Here is a 19,684-nt window from a genome sequence, read left to right on the forward strand (position 1 = left end):
CTGTTTCCATGTGTGCCTACTGGGCATATGCTCAGCCCTGCTCCTGGTTGGGCATGTGGGCAGGGAGCCATGGCAGGCCCATGTCTTTCAGTCTACTGTATTTAGCAACCCCTGACAAGAATGACTATGCTTCCATGTGGGTATGAGCAGAAAATCCCCACTGTGAAATTTATGTTTCCCTTCTTCTAAATTGCAACAGGTATGTCTGCATGCACTACCAATCCACCCACACATACATGTACACATTAAAAAAAAGATACTTTATTCTATTAACCAAAGTAATAGCAGATGAGCTACGTAATATTTAAAAACATTTTTTCTTCATCTCATTGAATAAAGCAGATTTCAAACCTCACAATGACTATTGTAAGTTTCCTTATTAGGAAATATAAAAGATAATTTAAATCATTTTAGCATCTCATTTAAAATATATAAATTACCAAAACAAGAGAAAAAAATAAAGAGGTAAAATGTCTGAATACTGATTGCTGATTCCACACATTATTTTGATTTTTCAACATAACAATTTCTATCAAGAACCTACTTCTTAATTGGAAAATTTATCATAAAAATTGAATGGCAGACTACCAAAAAGTGACAAGATTTTAACACCATAATAAACATTAAGATCTTGATCCATTATGCTTCACACTTAGGGGAGTTTTTTCCTGTAACCAGGATGCTTAAAAACTTGTTCAAAAACAGAAAGCAAAGAGTCTTACGTAACAACATTTCAAAACTGGTTTCTTTAAGGCTATCACTACACCAAAATCAAGCTTTTCTGATGGAAGTGACTGATTTTTCTTCGGTTTGGGTCTACACAGGGCGCTTTAAAAGTACAAGAGAATGACACTGTATTCTTCTTGTCAGGTATTTGAGAAGCACAGGGTGAGGATACAGAAGACAACATAAGACAATGAATGCCCTGGGAGAAAAGACGAGATGTGTGAATGAACGGTGGGAAAACAGTGTAAGGAGTATGGGAAGAATATTAAAAGCAGCACTAGACAGGAAAACACGGGAAAACAGAAAAAAGCTTTGCGAAGAGGACTAGGTGTGCAACTGAAACTGGGGTACAGAGCTGCAAGATCATGGAGACTGTGCTGGTTAAGAAGAGATTAGAAGGAATGGGGAAACAGATGTTGCACAGGCAGGTTCCTGTAAGTAAAAAAGGGCGGCAAACATAGTGATAGCTAACAGCAGCCTGTAACTGAGGAGTCTGACTACATGATAAGGGGCATGAATGGATCAGGGCAAATTGGGAGTACTTTCATTAACAAAAAAGCAGCAGATGAACAGAATCATCCCTTGCACATCCTCATAGACATTCACATTTTGCCTATATGTTGTACGTTGAATTTTAAAATCAAGAAGTTCAGATCGTACTGGCTTAAATCCTCAAAGTAACAGGAGGCCCCTCCACCATTTTCTAAAATAATCCCCATAAAATACATCTCAAAATTTTAACTTGGCCTTATAATTAATGGGGAACAAAGCATGTTTGAATTATTTTGGCAATATCATTTTAGTAGCTTCTGCCCTAAACCATGAAAAAAAGAAAATAAAACTTAGACTGAAATGCCATTAGACTTAATAGTATACAATAAAATCTCTGGAAATTCAGAGGTGTTTACCTTCTGAAATTATACTGGCATTAAGACTATGATATTTGAATACTAATCTTCTATAAACATATGTTAGAATTAGAAACAATCATTAGCTTCTCAATAAATTCAGCAATATCCCTTTCTAGCCATGTTAGGTCATGAGACAGCTGACCTGTCTGCTCTCTCTTGTTAGCTAGAGTTCTTTGACACTCAAAGACTTAACAGCGTCTGGTACCTCAAACCACTGTAATCTTCTAACCATGCTTCAATAATGGGTCACCTAAACTGACTTCAGTAGTAGCAGGCCAATTTACTCTTAGGTGTGCACAGTGTATGGAGAGACTACAAAATAGGGGAGTTTTTATGAACAGTTTGATATTTTCAAGTTACATGCAGCATAAGTAGATAAGTGTTAGTCAAACATCCACAAAGGTGCATATCCATCTCCAAACACCCTAAATAGCTTTCAGCCTCCTCAACATCCAGTTTAAAAGTACTATGTGGCAGGTCCACAGAGCAGAGGTTTCCTTCACAGCTTACACGTTCCTAGGACTCACTTCCTTGGACCTACAGGAATGCAAATAACTATGTCTAACACACATTCAAATTCACAGCTCTTGGAACACAGCTATAACAAGTAAACTCAGGCCGAGAAGGTTTTCACAGCATGGAGTTTCAATTTGTTTGTAAGCTTAAGTGAACAGCAAATGGGGACCTCTGCAACTGTCAGTGCATATGGCTTCTAACGAAGGCCCAAGTTTTGCAAGCACCCTCCGCTGAGCAGAAGTGTGCTATGACAAACAAGTTATGTGCAGGGAAGTGGTGCCGTGCCACCAGCGTGGAAGGGGGCTGTGTGGGGAGATTATGTGGGTGTGTGGGAGGAAGAAATGTGGGCGAGGACAAGGAAAGGGGGGAAATCTGAGGGAGCAAATGCATGCTGTTTTAGCCAAGAAACCTGAGCCATTCTATATCTCCACCCCTTTTTTTCCCTCCTCATACCTGGCAGACAAATATCTAAATACCAATTTGTCACAACACAAGGCTGATCAGCATGGTACATTCTCTCACCTACACACCACAGCTACCAAGTGCTGTCTTCTGTTGGATCTTGCTTTGCTCTCCCACCTTCTCTACTTGCATCCTTCAGAGACCTAAGCCTGCAGAAGCACTAGCCATAAACAACCTGCATCTTCTCTAGGGTCAAGGATCCTACTGCAGCCCCTCAGGATCATGCAGAGATGCCAGCCTTAACATCAGCTGTATGAAATGCTCCCTCAGCTTCAGTCATAAGCTTGTTAAGCATCTCACAGAGAAAGCATTCCTTTTGCAGTCATGCATTTTATCAATTTACATAGCAGCATTTAAAGTCAGCAGTTTCTTTTTCTTCCTTTTGCATCTGATCAAGTACATTTAGGAACATATGCCACCTGTGTTCTGCATGTGGAACCCCCACTCCTACTGAATTCTAATAATACTAGCAATAATAATAATTAATAATTTGTTACCTATGTGCTGCCAGAAGTCTTTAAGACACCCGATAAAATATATGCAAATGGAGAGGGGGGAAGGAAATTTACCCACAGGTACACTAAGAACTAGATTTTAAAAAATATACAAATACAGACAGCATTGTTCAAAACCAAAAATGAGCCAATCCACTCCTAACAGAGTAAAACTGAAATTCTCTGCTAAGTCCCTGCACAACCAACTCAAACAGCCTGAGGTGTCTAGCAGCATTTGTAAAGGTAAGATTCATGCTCTTAAATTGTTTCGCTTAAACTAAATCATTCAGAAACCCACCACCCCCTGTGCTTTCCTTTACAAGTTAGCAAGGAATTAGCAAAAGATTTGACATTCTGTGCTTCTGCACATTCTACTCTAGTTTATGTTTACTAGGACACTGAATATTCACGTAGCAAAAATCCAGCTGTACTAGTTCAAAGCTATACTGCAGACAGTCCTCAAGCACTCTGAAAAAACTAAGCTGACAGCCAACTGCCGCAAAAATACCTGAGCTGTGTCAGCTGCACACAGATCTAAGTGGAAATTATTATATAATTGCACCCTTTGGCAAGTATTTGTTTGGAAATCCTACTGCAAACAGGATGCTTGCAAGAGCAGTGGCAAGACAAGATGTTCAGGGAATGCAACTAGAAGCATTCAAATGTTGCTTTCAAACTCTTGAGGGAAAAATCTCACGAACTTACCTAAGTTGCCAGGAAGCTTCATATGAATGAAAATCAGGTTCTGATTTTCTCCTAGCATTTCACATGAGCTTAACCTGTTTCCAGCCAACAGAATCTCTAAGTTTTGAAGAATATTGCAAAAAACCCCAACAAGCAACACCAACTATATGCCAAGAGAGTGTAAAATATCCTGAGGTAACTGGCAAAAGGCTGATGAAAATCCTCTAAATGTTTAATCACAGTTCTAATTGAGAGAGGGACTTGTTTTTAAATCTTACCAAAACACGTTCATAAATTTTAATTTACTTTAGTTTCTTCCCCTTCAAAAAGGCTAGAAGTTTTACTTCAGCTTCCAACTGATTTTGTTTTTTCTTCAGACTCCAGTTAATTTTCCATCCGCTAAAGTTAAATACAGCTTTTTCAGTGGTAGCAAATTTAACTATGTCAAGTTGAAAAAATCTTGCATCATACACAGTAAGAATAGTAGGCTGTAAAGCTTTGAAGACTAATAACAAATTCAGAGCTTTGGAAAATATGGTATGGGGAAAACGTAGTTATTCAAATAAATGCAGGCAAATAAGGCAAAATTTGAAAAAGCTTTCATTAGAAGGAAGAAAGATTTTCATATTCACCCATTCAAAGAGTGAACAAGGAGTCTGTGCTTCACTTTGGTCTTCAAAATAAGCCGAGGCATTGTTAATTTTGTTTCTACCTCATATGCCATATATATACCTGGACATGCAAGGTGACAAGACCAGGCCTCAGATTCAGATACTTAAAAGAAAACCTACATTGAGAGGAATTTGATGTTTTCCATATATGTACTGTGAGCAATCACATCACTTTTTAATCAAATATAGAAATTTTCACTGGAAACTTATCACACACATATTTGTTTCACTCTGTAATTCTGCAGAAGGCATACAAACCTGTCACTGGTGTTGATTTTTTTAGTATTTATTGACTGGAGTTGCCTTAGGAATTAAAACTCCAAATGACAAGAAATTCTCCACCCATGCTGAGCTCCTCCCATCATCAGAGTCTATATTAAAGTAGTGCAATTAGAAAAATGTTTCATAAATATTGCATTAGGATAGGCAGGCATTGATGACTCCAATTATTAAATACGTAAAGAAAACAGCATGTAATGGAAGGAATCAGAGATATTTTTTTTTATTGTTTTGTTCAGGTAAATACACACTCAGCATAAGTCCTTGTAATGAATCTACATTATATCACTTTAATACACTGCACAATTGCCTATTTTTTCAATTTTGTTTTACTACATTTTATGGTGATTTTACTTTGTTCAAATCCGCAAACTTCTGTGCAATGTCAGGGTTTTGTAATTTCATAGGTTTTTTTCTGTTTATAGGTTTAAACAACTTCATATTTTGTTGTACAGTGGCATAGTGGCACATTTGAATTTTCTTTCATGCCCATAATAAAATATCTTGATCATGTGACTATTTCCGCATTTTAAGATAGACTGATCAAGTTTCTTTTTTGTTTTCAGCCTAAGGACAAAACAATTAACTACTCACCTGGACTTCTACCCTGCAAGTCTTTGTACATCCTCGGGTTGATATAACTGCACCAATTCAAGTGGAATTTGATTTATATTAAAACACTAAGTTGTAATTTTCTATATTATTATGTAAGAATATTATTTGATAGGTTATATAGATCTTTGCTACAACTTAAGAAGGTTGATCTCTCAAAATGAATTTCTTGAATAAGCTTATATAGCCTCATTAACACAAGTATACTTGTAAGGTCAAAAATACATCAATTAAATATTTTGTTATATGTTTATATTCACAACAAATTAGGACAGCTCAGAACCCCAACTTTTACTTCAACATAGAACACTAACATAGAACATTAGATGTGTTGTCCTTGTTTAAACTAATTGTTTAAAATATTTAACAATTTTGCCATATGGAGGCATATAAGATTATCGGAATTATCCTTACCACTACAATAAAATTGTAAAGAAAATAATTCAACTGTAATACAATGTAAATAGTACTTTTTCAAAGGGGAACAAAAGGACAACTAAATCAACTTCTTGAACTTGTCATAATTTAAACTCTTCTGGCAAAACTCTACAGACTTTACACTTGTTTAAAATATAGCATTGTTACCTATCACTTACATACTCCAAGTTATAAAATAATATTACTGACATTAGTTAAATCTATCATCATAGTAAGTGATCCCAATTTGTCCTCACTTCTACTTTCCTCTTTTCCCTGCCAACCCTACTGCCAACACAAATATTTCAAGGCAGCCATAAATTTCCTAATAATTCCCAAATTAAATGTTCAACATATTTAAGTCCAATTGTAAAATATATGCTAATGCAATGTGAAAATGGAAATCTTCAATGTAGTGCTCAAATTCCACTCAATTTGTAATAGCACTACCAAAACACATGGAAAACATGGGTCTACAAATTATAAATGGTGATGCTATTATATTTTTATTATTGCATCAACAGCACTATACATAATTGTTTCTCCGACATGTTTACAGCCCAAGAGGGAAAAAGAAAGCTCTAAAACACACACTTATTAAAAGGTTCCTTTACATATATTGTTGCCTTTTCTCTCAATTACATTAAGCACCATTAAGAAACCTCACCTTGTTATTCCTCGAAACAGCAATCCCTTACTTTCTCTGGAAAACTGATCAACACTGATCAACACTCTGTAACTGATCAACACTGTTGACTGTATACTCTTTTATAATAAGAGCACAGAGATATGTAGACATGGTGATGAATTTCCTCTGGAAAGAATACATAATAATATTTCACACTTCTGTAACCGTTTCACCCAAAAGCCACAAAACACCTTGATACTAGGGTAACTTACAGATCATGAAAGAAGAAAGCAGAAGGTGAAATTTGTTTTACTAAAGAAAATCCTGGAAAAGAGTCATAGTTACATTGCATGGAGTGTGGAATGTGTTTTCACTTTTGCCTTCTGTGTTATGGTGAGTTTAACCTGTACAGTTAGCAATGAAACTTGCTCAACTTCCGATATCACAGCTATGTCACAGTTTATGATTCCATAATTCTGAATGTTCTGGCCTCTGACATTTGCTAGTCATCTGATTTCCTATCAGCATAACTAAATACGAATTGGGCATAAATCACCTATAATTTTTAGCCATGCTTTGTTAAGCTGCTGTCTTTGTTTTTGTTGTCTAGTAACTGCATCTAATATAGTTTAATAACTAATTAAATACACTAAATAAGTAACTGACAAATCACCAACTCTAGTTTCTAGTCCTATTGCTAACATGCCCCTCTGAAATTTTCCAAAGATAAGAAAAAACTAAGTTCTGATGATTTATTTAAACTTAAATGAAACATAATGGCATTTTCTGCAAAACAAAGACAACATGTACTAGCAAAAAATGTGCTGCAAACACAGCTTATACCTGTTTTTTGTAGAACTCAATCTGCCAGACAACATGTAAAAGTCCATACAGAGACATCCTGCTATTTCTTTCAAAGGTATAAAAAAAAGTATAAGGTCAGGTATGAGCTAAATGAACTCCTCTCTAACTTTGGCTGCCCTGAATCAAGTAATATGAATACCAACATTAACATTCTGTTATTCAAAATAGGACCATTAATAATAACCATAAAACATAACACTTAAGACTGCTTCCAAAAATCTAGCCTGGCTTTTTGTCTCTATAACTACCCTGTTCAGCCCATGAGAGACCATAAGATTAAAAAAACAACACCCACAGTATTTTGTTAATGCCTGCTTATGTATATGCAATAGTATCTTGTTTTACTCTAGCTTCTTTGAGGAATAAGGTTTTCACAGAAACCACACAATGAAAATTAGAAGCTATGTAGACCAGTGCACTACTTACTAAGGAGACAGATACTTATTTTAACTCTAAACTACTTTTTTGCTAATTATCACACACATCCAAACACAAAAAGTAGAATTGGTTGTCATTCAGCACCCACAGGCTCCACTTTATTCCAGAAAACAAATTCTATTTAATTTTGCCTCCTTTCACAATAATAAGAGAGCCAAGAGAAACTGAAGAACAAAACCCCTGCAACAGCAAGGATCCTGCCTTTTTAGACAAGTTGGTCCAACAGATCCTTCAACAAATGTGTATCTATACAGGCAGGTGTGGGATTGCAGTGTATGCAGAATGACCTGGTTATCTTCAATTCTAGTACTATTACCACTAATTCAGCTACTTCAAGTACTTACGGAACTGAACAAAGAGTGATACAAGGAGGGAAAATTTCTGAGAGACTTGCATAGCTGACAAACTTGTTACAAAGAATCATTTTATACTGGCATAATTTCACCCTAACTTTCAACTATGAGGCTCAACAACTAATTTGCGGGTTGTGGACATAACACACTTCTATATTGTATATTGTGGATACACGTGGACATACAGGTTGCAGTCACAAAATGGTGAATCTGAGTCTAAAAAAGGCAGCTATACAAGAAACTTCAAGCACATCTCTTGAAACATTGTATCTGAATCCAGTCCTTTGCCTTTTTCACAGGAACTAACTTCAGGGCTTGGTTTGTATTGTGAGGCTAAATGAAATCAACATCATGTAGTTTTGAACTAGCCTCAATGTTCAATTAAAAAATTTGATCTGCTGGGCCCACCGACTGATCTTGGCAGCAACTCTTTACCTCTTCATAGCTCAGTTTCCCACTCTACAAATAACAAAAAGGACACTGCTCTCTTTTCTCAAGTGCTTTGGAATCCACAAGCACTAGGCAGATATCTTCACCATCTTTTGAATAAGGAGGTTAAGTATCCACCACGTCTACATACCAGAGAAAAAGTCTGAAGTGGAGAAATGATTGCTACAAGCAACAGTGAGAAGCATCACTAGTGTAATGGAAAAACATACTGTCAGTACCTTGCTTCATAAACCAGAAGAATATTCCATTGACATGGGTGTTTTAGGGAATGTTGCCACCACATTTGCAGCTGCAAAAAAAACCCAGTCAGTCATCAGAATGACAGTAGTGAAAAGAAGTCATTAGTTGCGCTTATTTTCTTTCTTAAGGACAGGAGAGACTAAGCACGAATATTGTCATTTGAGAAAATCCTACTTAGGTATAAACATCCAAAATATTATGGATGGACAGGGACATGACAGTTCTTAGCTTTGTATTAAGCAACTTCCTCTTAATGCTCAACTTCTGCAAACAGTGTGAAGGCTCTATGTCTACTGTTCAGATTAATGCATACATTTAGAATAATTTACCGTGTATTGTATTTTAGAGTCCAAAATACTAGCTTTTCATAATTCAATTCAAAACCACGTTGCCTGCAGATAACTCTAAATCATTCCTCACAGCACCGCTGCAAAGCCAGCTACCTAAATCTCCAAGATATTTATTGATGGCATGACTGGAAAGGAATGCCCCTTTACAAATGGACAGATAAAAATCAAAATCACTTTTCTGATTCAAGTGATAAACTCATTTTTCTTAAAAACTGGTAGCAGTTTTTGGAAACAGAAATAACTTCTACGTGCTTCTGTGATGTCAAAGATGAAATCTCTGCTTGTGGAGGTACAATCTGTAGCAAGAACACACGTCTGCCAAGACTCTGGCATCGATGATATTTTGTCTAGACAGCCTTTGAATGTGACTGACACAGGAACACTGCACATGGTTGAGGAAACTGAAACTTACGCAAGAGCTTTTCAAGCCTTAGTCAACATACAGCATTTTGGATATGTGCCAAACATCCTCCAACCACACCTTGTGGTGTCCTCCTCAGGAATCTAACGGTTTTTGTTTCTTCAGGTCTGCCAGTTGTCCCAGGAGTTAGAAAGATAGATTTGCTTAGATAGGATGCTGCTAGAGCCATTTGGACTTAATATTGTCAACAAGGGGAGAGGTCTATGTGCTGGCTAGTCACTGAGGCATTCAAGTAGTTGAATTGCACGTTATTTGGAAGCATTGAAGACTATAAGGAATTGCTAACCTTTTCTCAACTATTGGACTTAACTGAGAAACACATGACAACTATTAGCTAAAGGACAGAAATGACTAGCCACAGTTGATAATTCTTCTAGACATTTTGGAAAGCACTACATATTTACTTTGACCTTTTGGGCCATGACAGAAGTAGCCTGAACCATGTGCATGCTTTCATGGGAGAGTCCACATGAACTTGCCACAGACAGCAGGCTGTAATTTGGGGGAAATTATGAATATCATGTATTGTCAAATGTTTTTTTCACTGTATGACAGCGTTAGTTCACCTAATCCTCAAGTAACTGTCAGGGCTAGGAGAACAGAGAAAAAGGGGAAGGAGACTCAAAGGCAAGATCCTTGGCTTTTAGCTTTAGTTGGTTTACCTCTAATTCAACTGGTACTAAAGTCAACAGTTCCCCATTAACTTACTGAGACTTAACTTCTATCAGTTAATATTACTGACAGTGCAGTTCAGCAGCCCAAAAGAAAGAAAAAAAAAAATTCTACTGTGCCTTCCAGAAAAACACGAGGCCATAAGATGCCCATTTACAACCGCAGTAAAAGCTCTAGGTATGGCTGTGGGTCCTCAGAGAGAGACCCAGTAAATTTTTGACACCCAACACAAAATTTATACCATCTAAATGCAAAATACAGCAAGTGGTGCTTCTCTCCAAATGAAATATGGACCCCAGTGAACCTTAGCTTAATCCTGACCCTGAAATACGCACGCTTAATCTACCAGGTTAACAGTGTGTGAGTTTCATTTCCAAACTGACAAGCTCAACCTACTGACTGGATATGAAGTGCAGAGGTAGCAGCAGCCATACTTGTGAATCTACAGCGAGGTTCTGAGAGAGGTCTTATCACCAGCAAGCACTAAAATACTTGCATTTCGGGAGTTTTCTGTAACTCAGCAGAAACTGCAAAATTTCTCACCTATTTACACTGAGGATCCAAAGGAAAAAACAAACAAACAAACAAAAACCCCAAAACACAAACTATTTTGGTCTAGGTACTAGGTGTAAGTTTGCTATCACATTTCTGAACCAAAACCCAAGTTTCTCCTCCCATTCCCTCTCTCCTCCCACCTGCACTAGGGAAACACTGCTGTGGAGGCAGCAAGGCAGGGAAGCTCAGAGCAAAAACAGCCCCCGGCCAGCACCTGGTTTTTTCTCGCAGGCCTGCATACTCGTGACTGTTCTAGCTCTGGGCCCTTATAAAGAAAAGTTTCACAAGCTCTTTTATGACTTGCAATCAAAACTAGCTGGATCCGGCAAGTTTTTTTTTGTGTCACTCTCATGCACTTTCACCTGCCGGGGCTGGATTCCTCGGACAGGCCAAAGGGAGCAAGACGTTTTCTATTCTGACAGCACACAGGAGCCTAACGCTGGGACCAGCAGGTTCTCGTGTTTACTGTCAGCCATTTAAAAAGGCGAAAGGCAGCATCACCACTGACGGGGCGTCAGACGCACCATCCTCACGGCCGCTTACAGGCCGCAGCCCTTCGGCTTTGTCCGTGTCTTTCTCCGTTCAAACCGCCCGGCTCCGCCGCCGCGGGGTCCGGCTGGCTCCTCTCACGGCCGGCCCCGGCGTCACAACATGTCGCCGGCCCCGCTTTAAGGTCACCTCATGGCGCTGCCGTCGAGCGCGGCCGCCGTCGCCGGGGGCTCCCCCGCGGGGCCGCGGCCTTTCCACGGGCAGCCTGAGGGAGGGGGCAGGGCCACGGACACCGGGGGCACTTACCAGGTCTATGAAGGTCAGAAATTTCCAGCTGCCTCCATAGGTCTGATGCGCGGGCATGTCAATGGCCTTGTAATTGCACAGGATGGAGCAATAGGACAGGAGGATGGCGGCGCGCAGCACCTGGCAGGGTACCAGCGCCATGTTGCGCGCTGTGCCGGGGCGGCCTCGGCGGCGACGGGCGGCGGGCCAGCTCGGGGTGCACTTCCGTGTGTGTGTGTGTGTGTGTGTCTGTGTGTATGCGCGCCCGTGCGGGCGGGACTCCGAGCCTCCCCGCGCCGCGTTCGGCCCCGGCCGGGGCGGGGCGGAGCGGCCGCGCTGTGCGGCGGCGGGTGGCAGCGCCGCGGGCAGTTGGGGTTGGAGGGCTCGGTGGGTGGCGGCGGCGGTGCTGGCGCTGCTGGCAGCAACCGGGATGGCGGGCTCGGCGCGCCCCCGAGCCGCAGCTCCGCGGGCAGAGAGGGCGGGAAGAGGCCGTGCCGTTCCCCAGGGAGCGGAGGGGCACGACCTCCCGCTCCCATCGCCCCCGCCGCGCACGCCGGTCCTGCCGCGCCGCTCCGGCGGCGGCGGTGCGTGCCCCGGAGCTGGTAGGTGCGGGGCCGGGGCTGCCCAAGGACGGCGCGAGTGCGATTGTGAGCACGGGCAGTAAGTTATTTGCAGAAACTGGTTGGCCGCATTTCCAAGCGAAAAAAATAAGCTGCATCAGCAATCACGTACTTTAAACAGTGTACTGGGGAACGCTGCCGCGCATCTACCTCCGCGGCACCTCCCCAGAGGGCCGGCGGGCACAGGGCCCGGCCGCCGCTGCTGCTGCCGCCGCGCCCCGCGCCACCAGCTGACCACGCCGGGGCCAATGGGCTGCGGGAGCGCGGCGGCGGCTGGAGCAGGTGTCACCGCCCGCGGCCTGCGGGGGGTTTTGTGGGGCCGGGAGCGGCGGGAGGCCCGGGAGAGGCCGCCGGGCGAAAGGGGCTCTGGCTGGACGCTGAGAGCTGTGCCGCCGCTGCACAGGTAGCGCACGGCGTTCGTACAGCTGTCCCGGTGTGGAGAGCGGTTGTCCATCCATGGGTGTCTCTGGGGCACAGTCACGTCCTCGGTGTTGCCATCAGTTGTGCACACACACAACTGCTAGAAGTGAGCCATGAAGATGATGGAGTGGAGCATCTCCCTTATGAGGAGAGGCTGAGGGAACTGGGTCTCTTTAGCTTGGAGAAGCCTGAGGGGTGACGTCATTAATGTGTAGAAATATGTAAAGGGTGATTGTCATGAGGATGGAGTCAGGCTCTTCTCGGTGACAACTCATGATAGGACAAGGGGCAATGGGTACAAACTGGAACACAAGAGGTTCCACTTAAATATGAGAAGAAACTTCTTCTCAGTGAGGGTAACAGAGCACTGGAACAGGCTGCCCAGGGAGGTTGTGGAGTCTCCTTCTCTGGAGACATTCAAAACCCGCCTGGACACCTTCCTGTGTAACCTCATCCAAGTGTTCCTGCTCCGGCAGGGGGATTGGACTAGATGATCTTTTGAGGTCTCTTCAGTGCCTAGATTCTGTGATTCTGTGTGAAGTGTGCTTTGCAACACCTGTGACCGCTGGGAAACCGGGAAACCTCATTGCCCCTGAATTAAAACGTTGACTTGAGTGCCAGCATTATGAGGACACTTAGTGTTGCACCTGATGGTGCAACACAGCGTTCCAGGTTGTAACTAACTAGTTGCTAATAGCATCCCAGGGACCAGAAGATCATCTTGAAGGTTCATGCACTGATGGGTGGTGGCTTCCTGCTCTCTGATGGGGCACAAGGTACAGTGGATAGCAGAAACAACCAGTCTTGTTGGTAGAGACTTGGATATTCACTCTAGCACTGGTGTGATCTAAGGGAACAGTATTTATACCAGTCTTTGTTTTAAAGGCACTGAATGACCCTTTCTGTCAGCAGAGGTTTGATCACCAAAGCGATCCTTGACGCTAGAAGCAACTGAGGGGTCTTGTGCTTGGACTTCTACTCCCTGAAAAGGAAAAGATCTTAAAGTGCTTGATTGCAGGGTAAATATTAAATTTCTTTTTCAAACTTATTTTAAAGATAAAAAAAACTACCAGCAGAGATCTCTAGGCTCGGATGGGCACTATAAACACCATCTCCCTACATTTGTCTTCTGAAATAAATATTTGAACCATAAGGTGCTTCATCATAGCTATGCTACTGGAAAGCAAAAAGAACCAGTGGCCATGCAATGTATTCCCTACTTCTATTCCATAACATAGAGTCAAAGTCTGGTAACCACGGTGCTCAAGTTCTGCAAAAATGAAGGGCTATGTAGGAGAACACATGCTAGCAGCTAGCCTAGATGAAATTAGCACAGTTTAAGATCTCTGCTTATGCAGAGGAATTATATGTCAGGCATGGACAAAGAACCTTTTGGAAGCACAGTGCCTGAATTTCCCACTGGAGCCTTTAGGTTATTTTACCTTATCTTACCTGGGTTCACAGCCCCAGCAAGTACATTGAGCAATCAGACCCTTCTGTTGCTCTTTGTGTGTATTTTAGTTTTACAGGCTAAAAGGGTTTGGTCTCATTGAAGTCTCAAGGTTCAGTGCAAGAGGTGTCTGGGTGAAATGTAATTGTCTGCAACACAATGGGAGACCAGAATAATAATGTTAGTGGTGTGCCTCAAAACAAGTGGATCTGCAGAGCAGTGCAGTTGCCGCTGAGGACCTGATGTCTGCACCATATGTATTGCAGAAGGGTTCACTTTAGACCAGTTCTTACCTGAATATTCATTAGTGTCTGGAGTGCATTAAGTGAACCCCTGGAGCACATCTTTTGGTTTGGTTTTATTTAAAAGCAATGCAGCTTGCTCAGTATAAGTCCAGATGATCAGGAGATTTACTCTGTATTTGAACTACAGTGCTACTGTAAAGGCACCCTTGGTGTGCAAGTCTCGCTCGACTTGAGTTTTGTAAGCTCTCAAATGCAGGTTATTCTGTGTGGAGCTCCACAGCTTGACTGAAAACACACTCCTGCACATCCTTCTGTCTTGTGATCAGCCTCTGGGAGGAAGAGTTTGGGGCTGTCTAAGCCTTAGGCAGTTTGTCCCCTACTTTTCTAACTGCACCTCCTCCTATGATATACAGGAACTCACTCCCTGGGTCACCTCTGTGTCACTAATATGACATCACAGACATTAATACTCACTGGACATAACTTGATAACCACCATTCTCAGTTTGCCTTTTAGCCACGTGCATTTAAACATCCTCCAGGGTTACAGCATCCTCAAAACTTACAGAAAAACTACCTGGCCTTTTCAGAGCCCACTTTGAATGCTCTTCAGTTCTACTCTCCTCTCTTCCATAGAAAACTCAGCAATGCTCACAGAAAATCCAGACCTCATACAAGGAAAAACTTGCACTCAGCCTTGTGAAATCAAAATGAAGTAGAATGTATAAACACTCTTGTTCCCTGTTTTTTTTTTTTCTTTCGGCCAAGAAAATCTCAAGACAGGCTAACTAACATGCTCAGCCAAGCTTCTTCCTGGTCAAAGACTCTTCTTTATTATGCATTTCTAGAACTTTGAAAGGAAACTTAACTCCTTTGTGGGTGGGTTCTTTGTGCCTGTGTCCTTTCTAAAGAAGTATCTGTTCAGTCTCTGGACAGTATTATAATAAGGGCTAATTAGATTGTAGGCTGCCATTAGCCTTCATGTGCTACTGTGGACTTTATACTCCCTGTCTAATGAGAGACAAGCAGCAAAGTCTTTTGTGACTATGATTGAAAGAGGTTTGCACTGGATTTTATTTTCCTTTGGATTTGGCCTTAGTTTTTTTCAGCAAAGTAAAAATGAGAAGTTTACTAATTTGCCCTTTATATTGCCATATTAATGCAAATTTTTGGTACTTTGTAAAATGTTCACATTTCAGGTTTGTGATTAAGTGCATAAGTCATGGTAAGGTAGAATATAAACATGTAAAATGTGATATTCAGTGCTAGCCTGTGATTTTTCAGATCCTGTTCTTTAAGTATTTGTTTGTATGTAAATTGTATAAAGCCTCAGCTGAATTTTCCTAAGTCACATACTGTATTTGAAAATGAAAATTTCACATGGGTCTTACTTGTCATTCAGTAGAGATGAGAAACAACTTTAAAAGAGAGAGAGAGTCCAAAGCACTGGTATGTCTGAGATGGGAGATGTTAATAAATGCTGTCTACTACAGGGGTGGAAGCAAGATGCCTAAAAATCTGTCAGAGAACTGAGTGGAAAAAAAGGGCTAAAAAGGTGTGTTTTATATACAATTGTTAATAGAAAATATAAAATTAATTGCACAATAGTTTTGCTGCTTGGCATTTTGACAGAATGAAGTGTAATATCTTGGAATCCAAGTTTTAATCTCTTCTATGCAGGCTAGCAGATGACAAAGCTTGAGAGTTTTTTGGTCGGGGTGTTTTTAGGTTTTGTTCTTGTTGTTTTTTGTTTTTTGTTTTTTTTTAAGAATAACATTTGAATTTCTGAATAGCATTGTATGTTGTGAATATCAGATATCTTTGAGAGATTTTTGAGAGATGTTTTGAGACCCATGAGGTGCCTTTTCTAAAGCAATTGCTTTAAATGCAAATGAGTTGTTTACAAGGAATTATGCCACAGGCAGTTCCTCCAAAGCAATAATAATAAGCATAATAATGCATGCTTGAACTCATAAAAAATTCGTAATACTGCCTCATCACAATGTGGTCATGGTGATGCACCTGATACTGCAATTTCTAATATTTGAGGCAGAGTGTACAAACTGTGCCAAGGTAAGTGTACTTGCCTATGTGGGAGTGTGACTCCCACATAAGCAGACCTGCAAAAAATCAGCTTTCTTGCAATGGATATAAGTGAAATTATCGAAACATTGCAAGTTAAAAATCAGCAAGCAATTATTGAAATAAAGCTTGCCTGTGCCTACAGCATTAGAGTTATTAGAAATGTTCTCAACTGATAGGTATTTATTTAATATACAGCTCTTCAGTTGGATGAACTATCACTTGGTTCATAAATGGCCCCACATATCAGAGGATTCAACTCAGAATCTTTGCATTATCTGCTATAACTGGGCCCATTGTTAATATAAAAATTGAAGGATGGAGAAAAAAAGAATGAAAAAAATGAAAAGACCACATTTATACAGAGTGTTTAATAAGACTTCAGGAGCTACTTGCTTGTATAGTGACTGATTATTGCCAATTTATTTTCAAGTTTAGGTTAAAGAATTACAGGGAGTTACTAATAGGGCATATTTTGTGCTGAGTATTCTACAATACATACCTATATGTATTTAACAATGGGCAACAGAGCTGGAGCAGAGACGACCAGGAGATAAGTGGAACAAAATTTGGGGCAGCTGAAAATTAATTCATCGTCTTTTCAAGTTAAACTTTGCTTTATTGTGCAAAACCATAAACTTCCATGCTATAAAAGAGAAATGAACAGATAAAACTTGCTGTCTTCAGCCTCCCTGTTAAGTTAAAATTTCCCAAAGCTAAGATTATATAAATAAAAAGCCTTATGGTATAAATCAAGAGTTCTGACTATGTAGTGAAATGGGGGCTGTGTAAGGAGATTAACTTTTGTTCACGTTTGGATCAGATACAATTGTGTACAACAAAGCTGTTTCACGGTAAGTATTTTATATCTCAATTTTGTATGCTTTGTGCTGATTACGTCGGTCAGTGTTAGTGCAGGAAGGGAAGGCAGGTAACAGGCCTCTGAGGTGCAGAAGGGCAATACTGATCAGGAGTATTCTACCTGCCCACAGGTGATGAGGCCCACTGTAAATCAGGGCTAACATTCCTCTGCTGTAGCATGCAGTCTCACAGAGGGATGTAGCCTTTGGGAAATGGTTTAGGTACATGCAGTGCACGGTTATAAATCACCTGCTGTCCTGTTTTAAGAACTTAGCCCTTACACTACATCTGCCTATCATCAAAATCTTGAGCAGGCTGGATAAGAAGGATTGTTTAGGAATATCAGTAAACAGTAAAAAAGCAGAACTGCTTTCCATAGGGAAGTATGATTCAGCTTCTTGTTCATTAAAAATGTGCAAAAGAAGACAAAAATAATTTCCACAAGTAATTATAAAGCCAGAAAATTTAACCCTGCATGTAACTGTGTACTGAGTGTCTGCCTTCTCTTAGACCCTGTTGATAGAAGACAGTCCTGACATAACAATTGTTACCAGGTACCTGTCAAACACATGAAATTCCATTTGAACACAATGAAGTGGTGTTTGCTGTCAGGAGAGCTGAACATAGGAACAAGTAACCCAGAGAGGCTGTGGTCTCTGTATCTGTGAGATATTAAAAACTTGTCTAGAAACAGTCCTGAGCAACCTACTGTAGCTGACTCTGCTTGAGCAGCGGGATTCAACTACATGATCTCAAGAGGCCCCTTCCAACCCCAAGAATTCTGTCATGCCAGAGTGTAAATGGAGCTACATATGTAACTACTGCATAACTCACCAAGTCCACATAAACTTTCTAGATTATCTTGTTAAAATCAGCTCTTTGGTGGGTTAAATCCTGTGAGTGCATCACTGTGGTACCTCCTCTAAACATCTGGGCAAAGGAGTTAGAGGTGGGATGAGAAACAAGGCACAGGAATGATGCAGGTGCTCCACACCACCTCTGGAGCATTATCTGGTTAAAAGAATTATATAATTGTTAATTTGTGCTGGAGACTTAATATGTGTAGTTTGTGAACTGAATTGGAATAAATCTCTACCCCTAAGTCCCCAGTCAAAAATTGGAGAATTATTTGTCCGCACCCTGTCTGTACTCCAAATTCTCATCCATAAACCTGAACTAGTAAAACTTCCTGTCTGTGTGCTGACTGAAAGTCATCTCAGCAAATACTATTTCTTCATTTATTTTAAAACTATACATGTGTAATTATACTTCACCCAGTTACTTCTTGGACTTCTGAGGAAACCTGATATATATGTATTAAAAAATTCTTAAGCAAACAGCAGATAATTTTCTGTGACAACTGGAAAACAGAGTAAATATGAAGCATGTCCTATTTAGAATGGGTGAGTAATTCTCTGGTTCACCTGAAGTCAGGTTCAACTGATCAAGGCAGAACAGTAATATGCATCTAACACAACAGCCAGATTACAGGGGGCATTTCATTCAGTAGCAGAGAGGCAGTGCACTGGCTAGCAAGGACAATAGTAACCAAATACCCATCTCAAAGATTTGGCATAGCCTTTTTTTTTTTTTTTAGCAGTTTGGCTTTGATGATTTTGCAGAAGCTTGTATTGTGTTTGGGCTGCCAAGCAGACCTGGAGGTACCTGCTGTCGTCTGCTGGCCCCTCTGCAGGAGATGCTTATCGCTGCCAGCTCTTCCTCTCGTGGTAGGGGTGACTCTCAGCAGAATGCCGTGCTTCTGCCTTTTTAGTATCTGCCAGACAATGCAGCAGTAAGCAGGCTCTCTCCATCACCAGCTGGAAGCTGTTGTTCTATCTAATTTTTTATTCTAGTGCCCCTCCTCAAAATGCCTTTTACACCACTTGTAGAAACTGTGTCATTTTCAGTATGTGTCTTTCCCGTGATACAATCTGCTGCTGAAGGGTCACATGGGCTAACAGTGGCAGGAGGTCCCTACCATACTGTGATGATATTGCACTACAGATGGATGCATAGGATGGTTTTCCTGGATAGTGATGCTTTTTTTTTCTTTTTTTTTTTTTTTCCTCCTCCACATATCAAAAATATTTGGTCAAAATGGATTAATATTGTGGAAATGGAGAACATGAACAAGAAATCTACAGGTGAGGTATCTTCATGTCTCCCAAGTATTCTCTTTTTTCCTGCCTTCTCCCTTTTTAATTCAGTCCATGGCTATCCTGATGGATTAAATCATTAAAAAACTCATTTGCACTCTTCAGCCTTCTTTCAAATCTTGGGTTTGGGCACACAAAGCCACTGTGGATATAGTAGGCAGAAAAATATTCTTGTAATTTCCTCACTTATGAATCTGACACGTGTCTGTATTTCCATAACTCAAAGCCCCTTTTTAAATCAGCTTGACGAAAATTCCTGACAATAAAATTCCTTGACAATAAAAACGTGAAAATGTATGTGAAAAGGGAGACAAACACACACTGATGTGATACA

At 40.7% G+C, this 19,684-nt stretch overlaps 1 protein-coding gene across 1 annotated transcript in view; it reads right to left on the minus strand.

The window, feature by feature from the left end:
• AIG1 (androgen induced 1) overlaps nt 1-11,849 on the minus strand; it is a 120,574-nt gene extending 108,725 nt beyond the window's left edge. The window contains exon 1 of the mRNA XM_082047336.1: nt 11,539-11,849. Within this exon, the coding sequence (XP_081903462.1) occupies nt 11,539-11,679 (141 nt within the window). The 5' untranslated portion in view covers nt 11,680-11,849. The remainder of the gene's footprint in view (nt 1-11,538) is intronic.
• Between the last annotated feature and the right edge of the window lie 7,835 nt (nt 11,850-19,684).

Source organism: Streptopelia decaocto (genome assembly GCF_964273445.1).
Source record: "Streptopelia decaocto genome assembly, chromosome: 3".
Classification (NCBI taxonomy): domain Eukaryota; kingdom Metazoa; phylum Chordata; class Aves; order Columbiformes; family Columbidae; genus Streptopelia; species Streptopelia decaocto.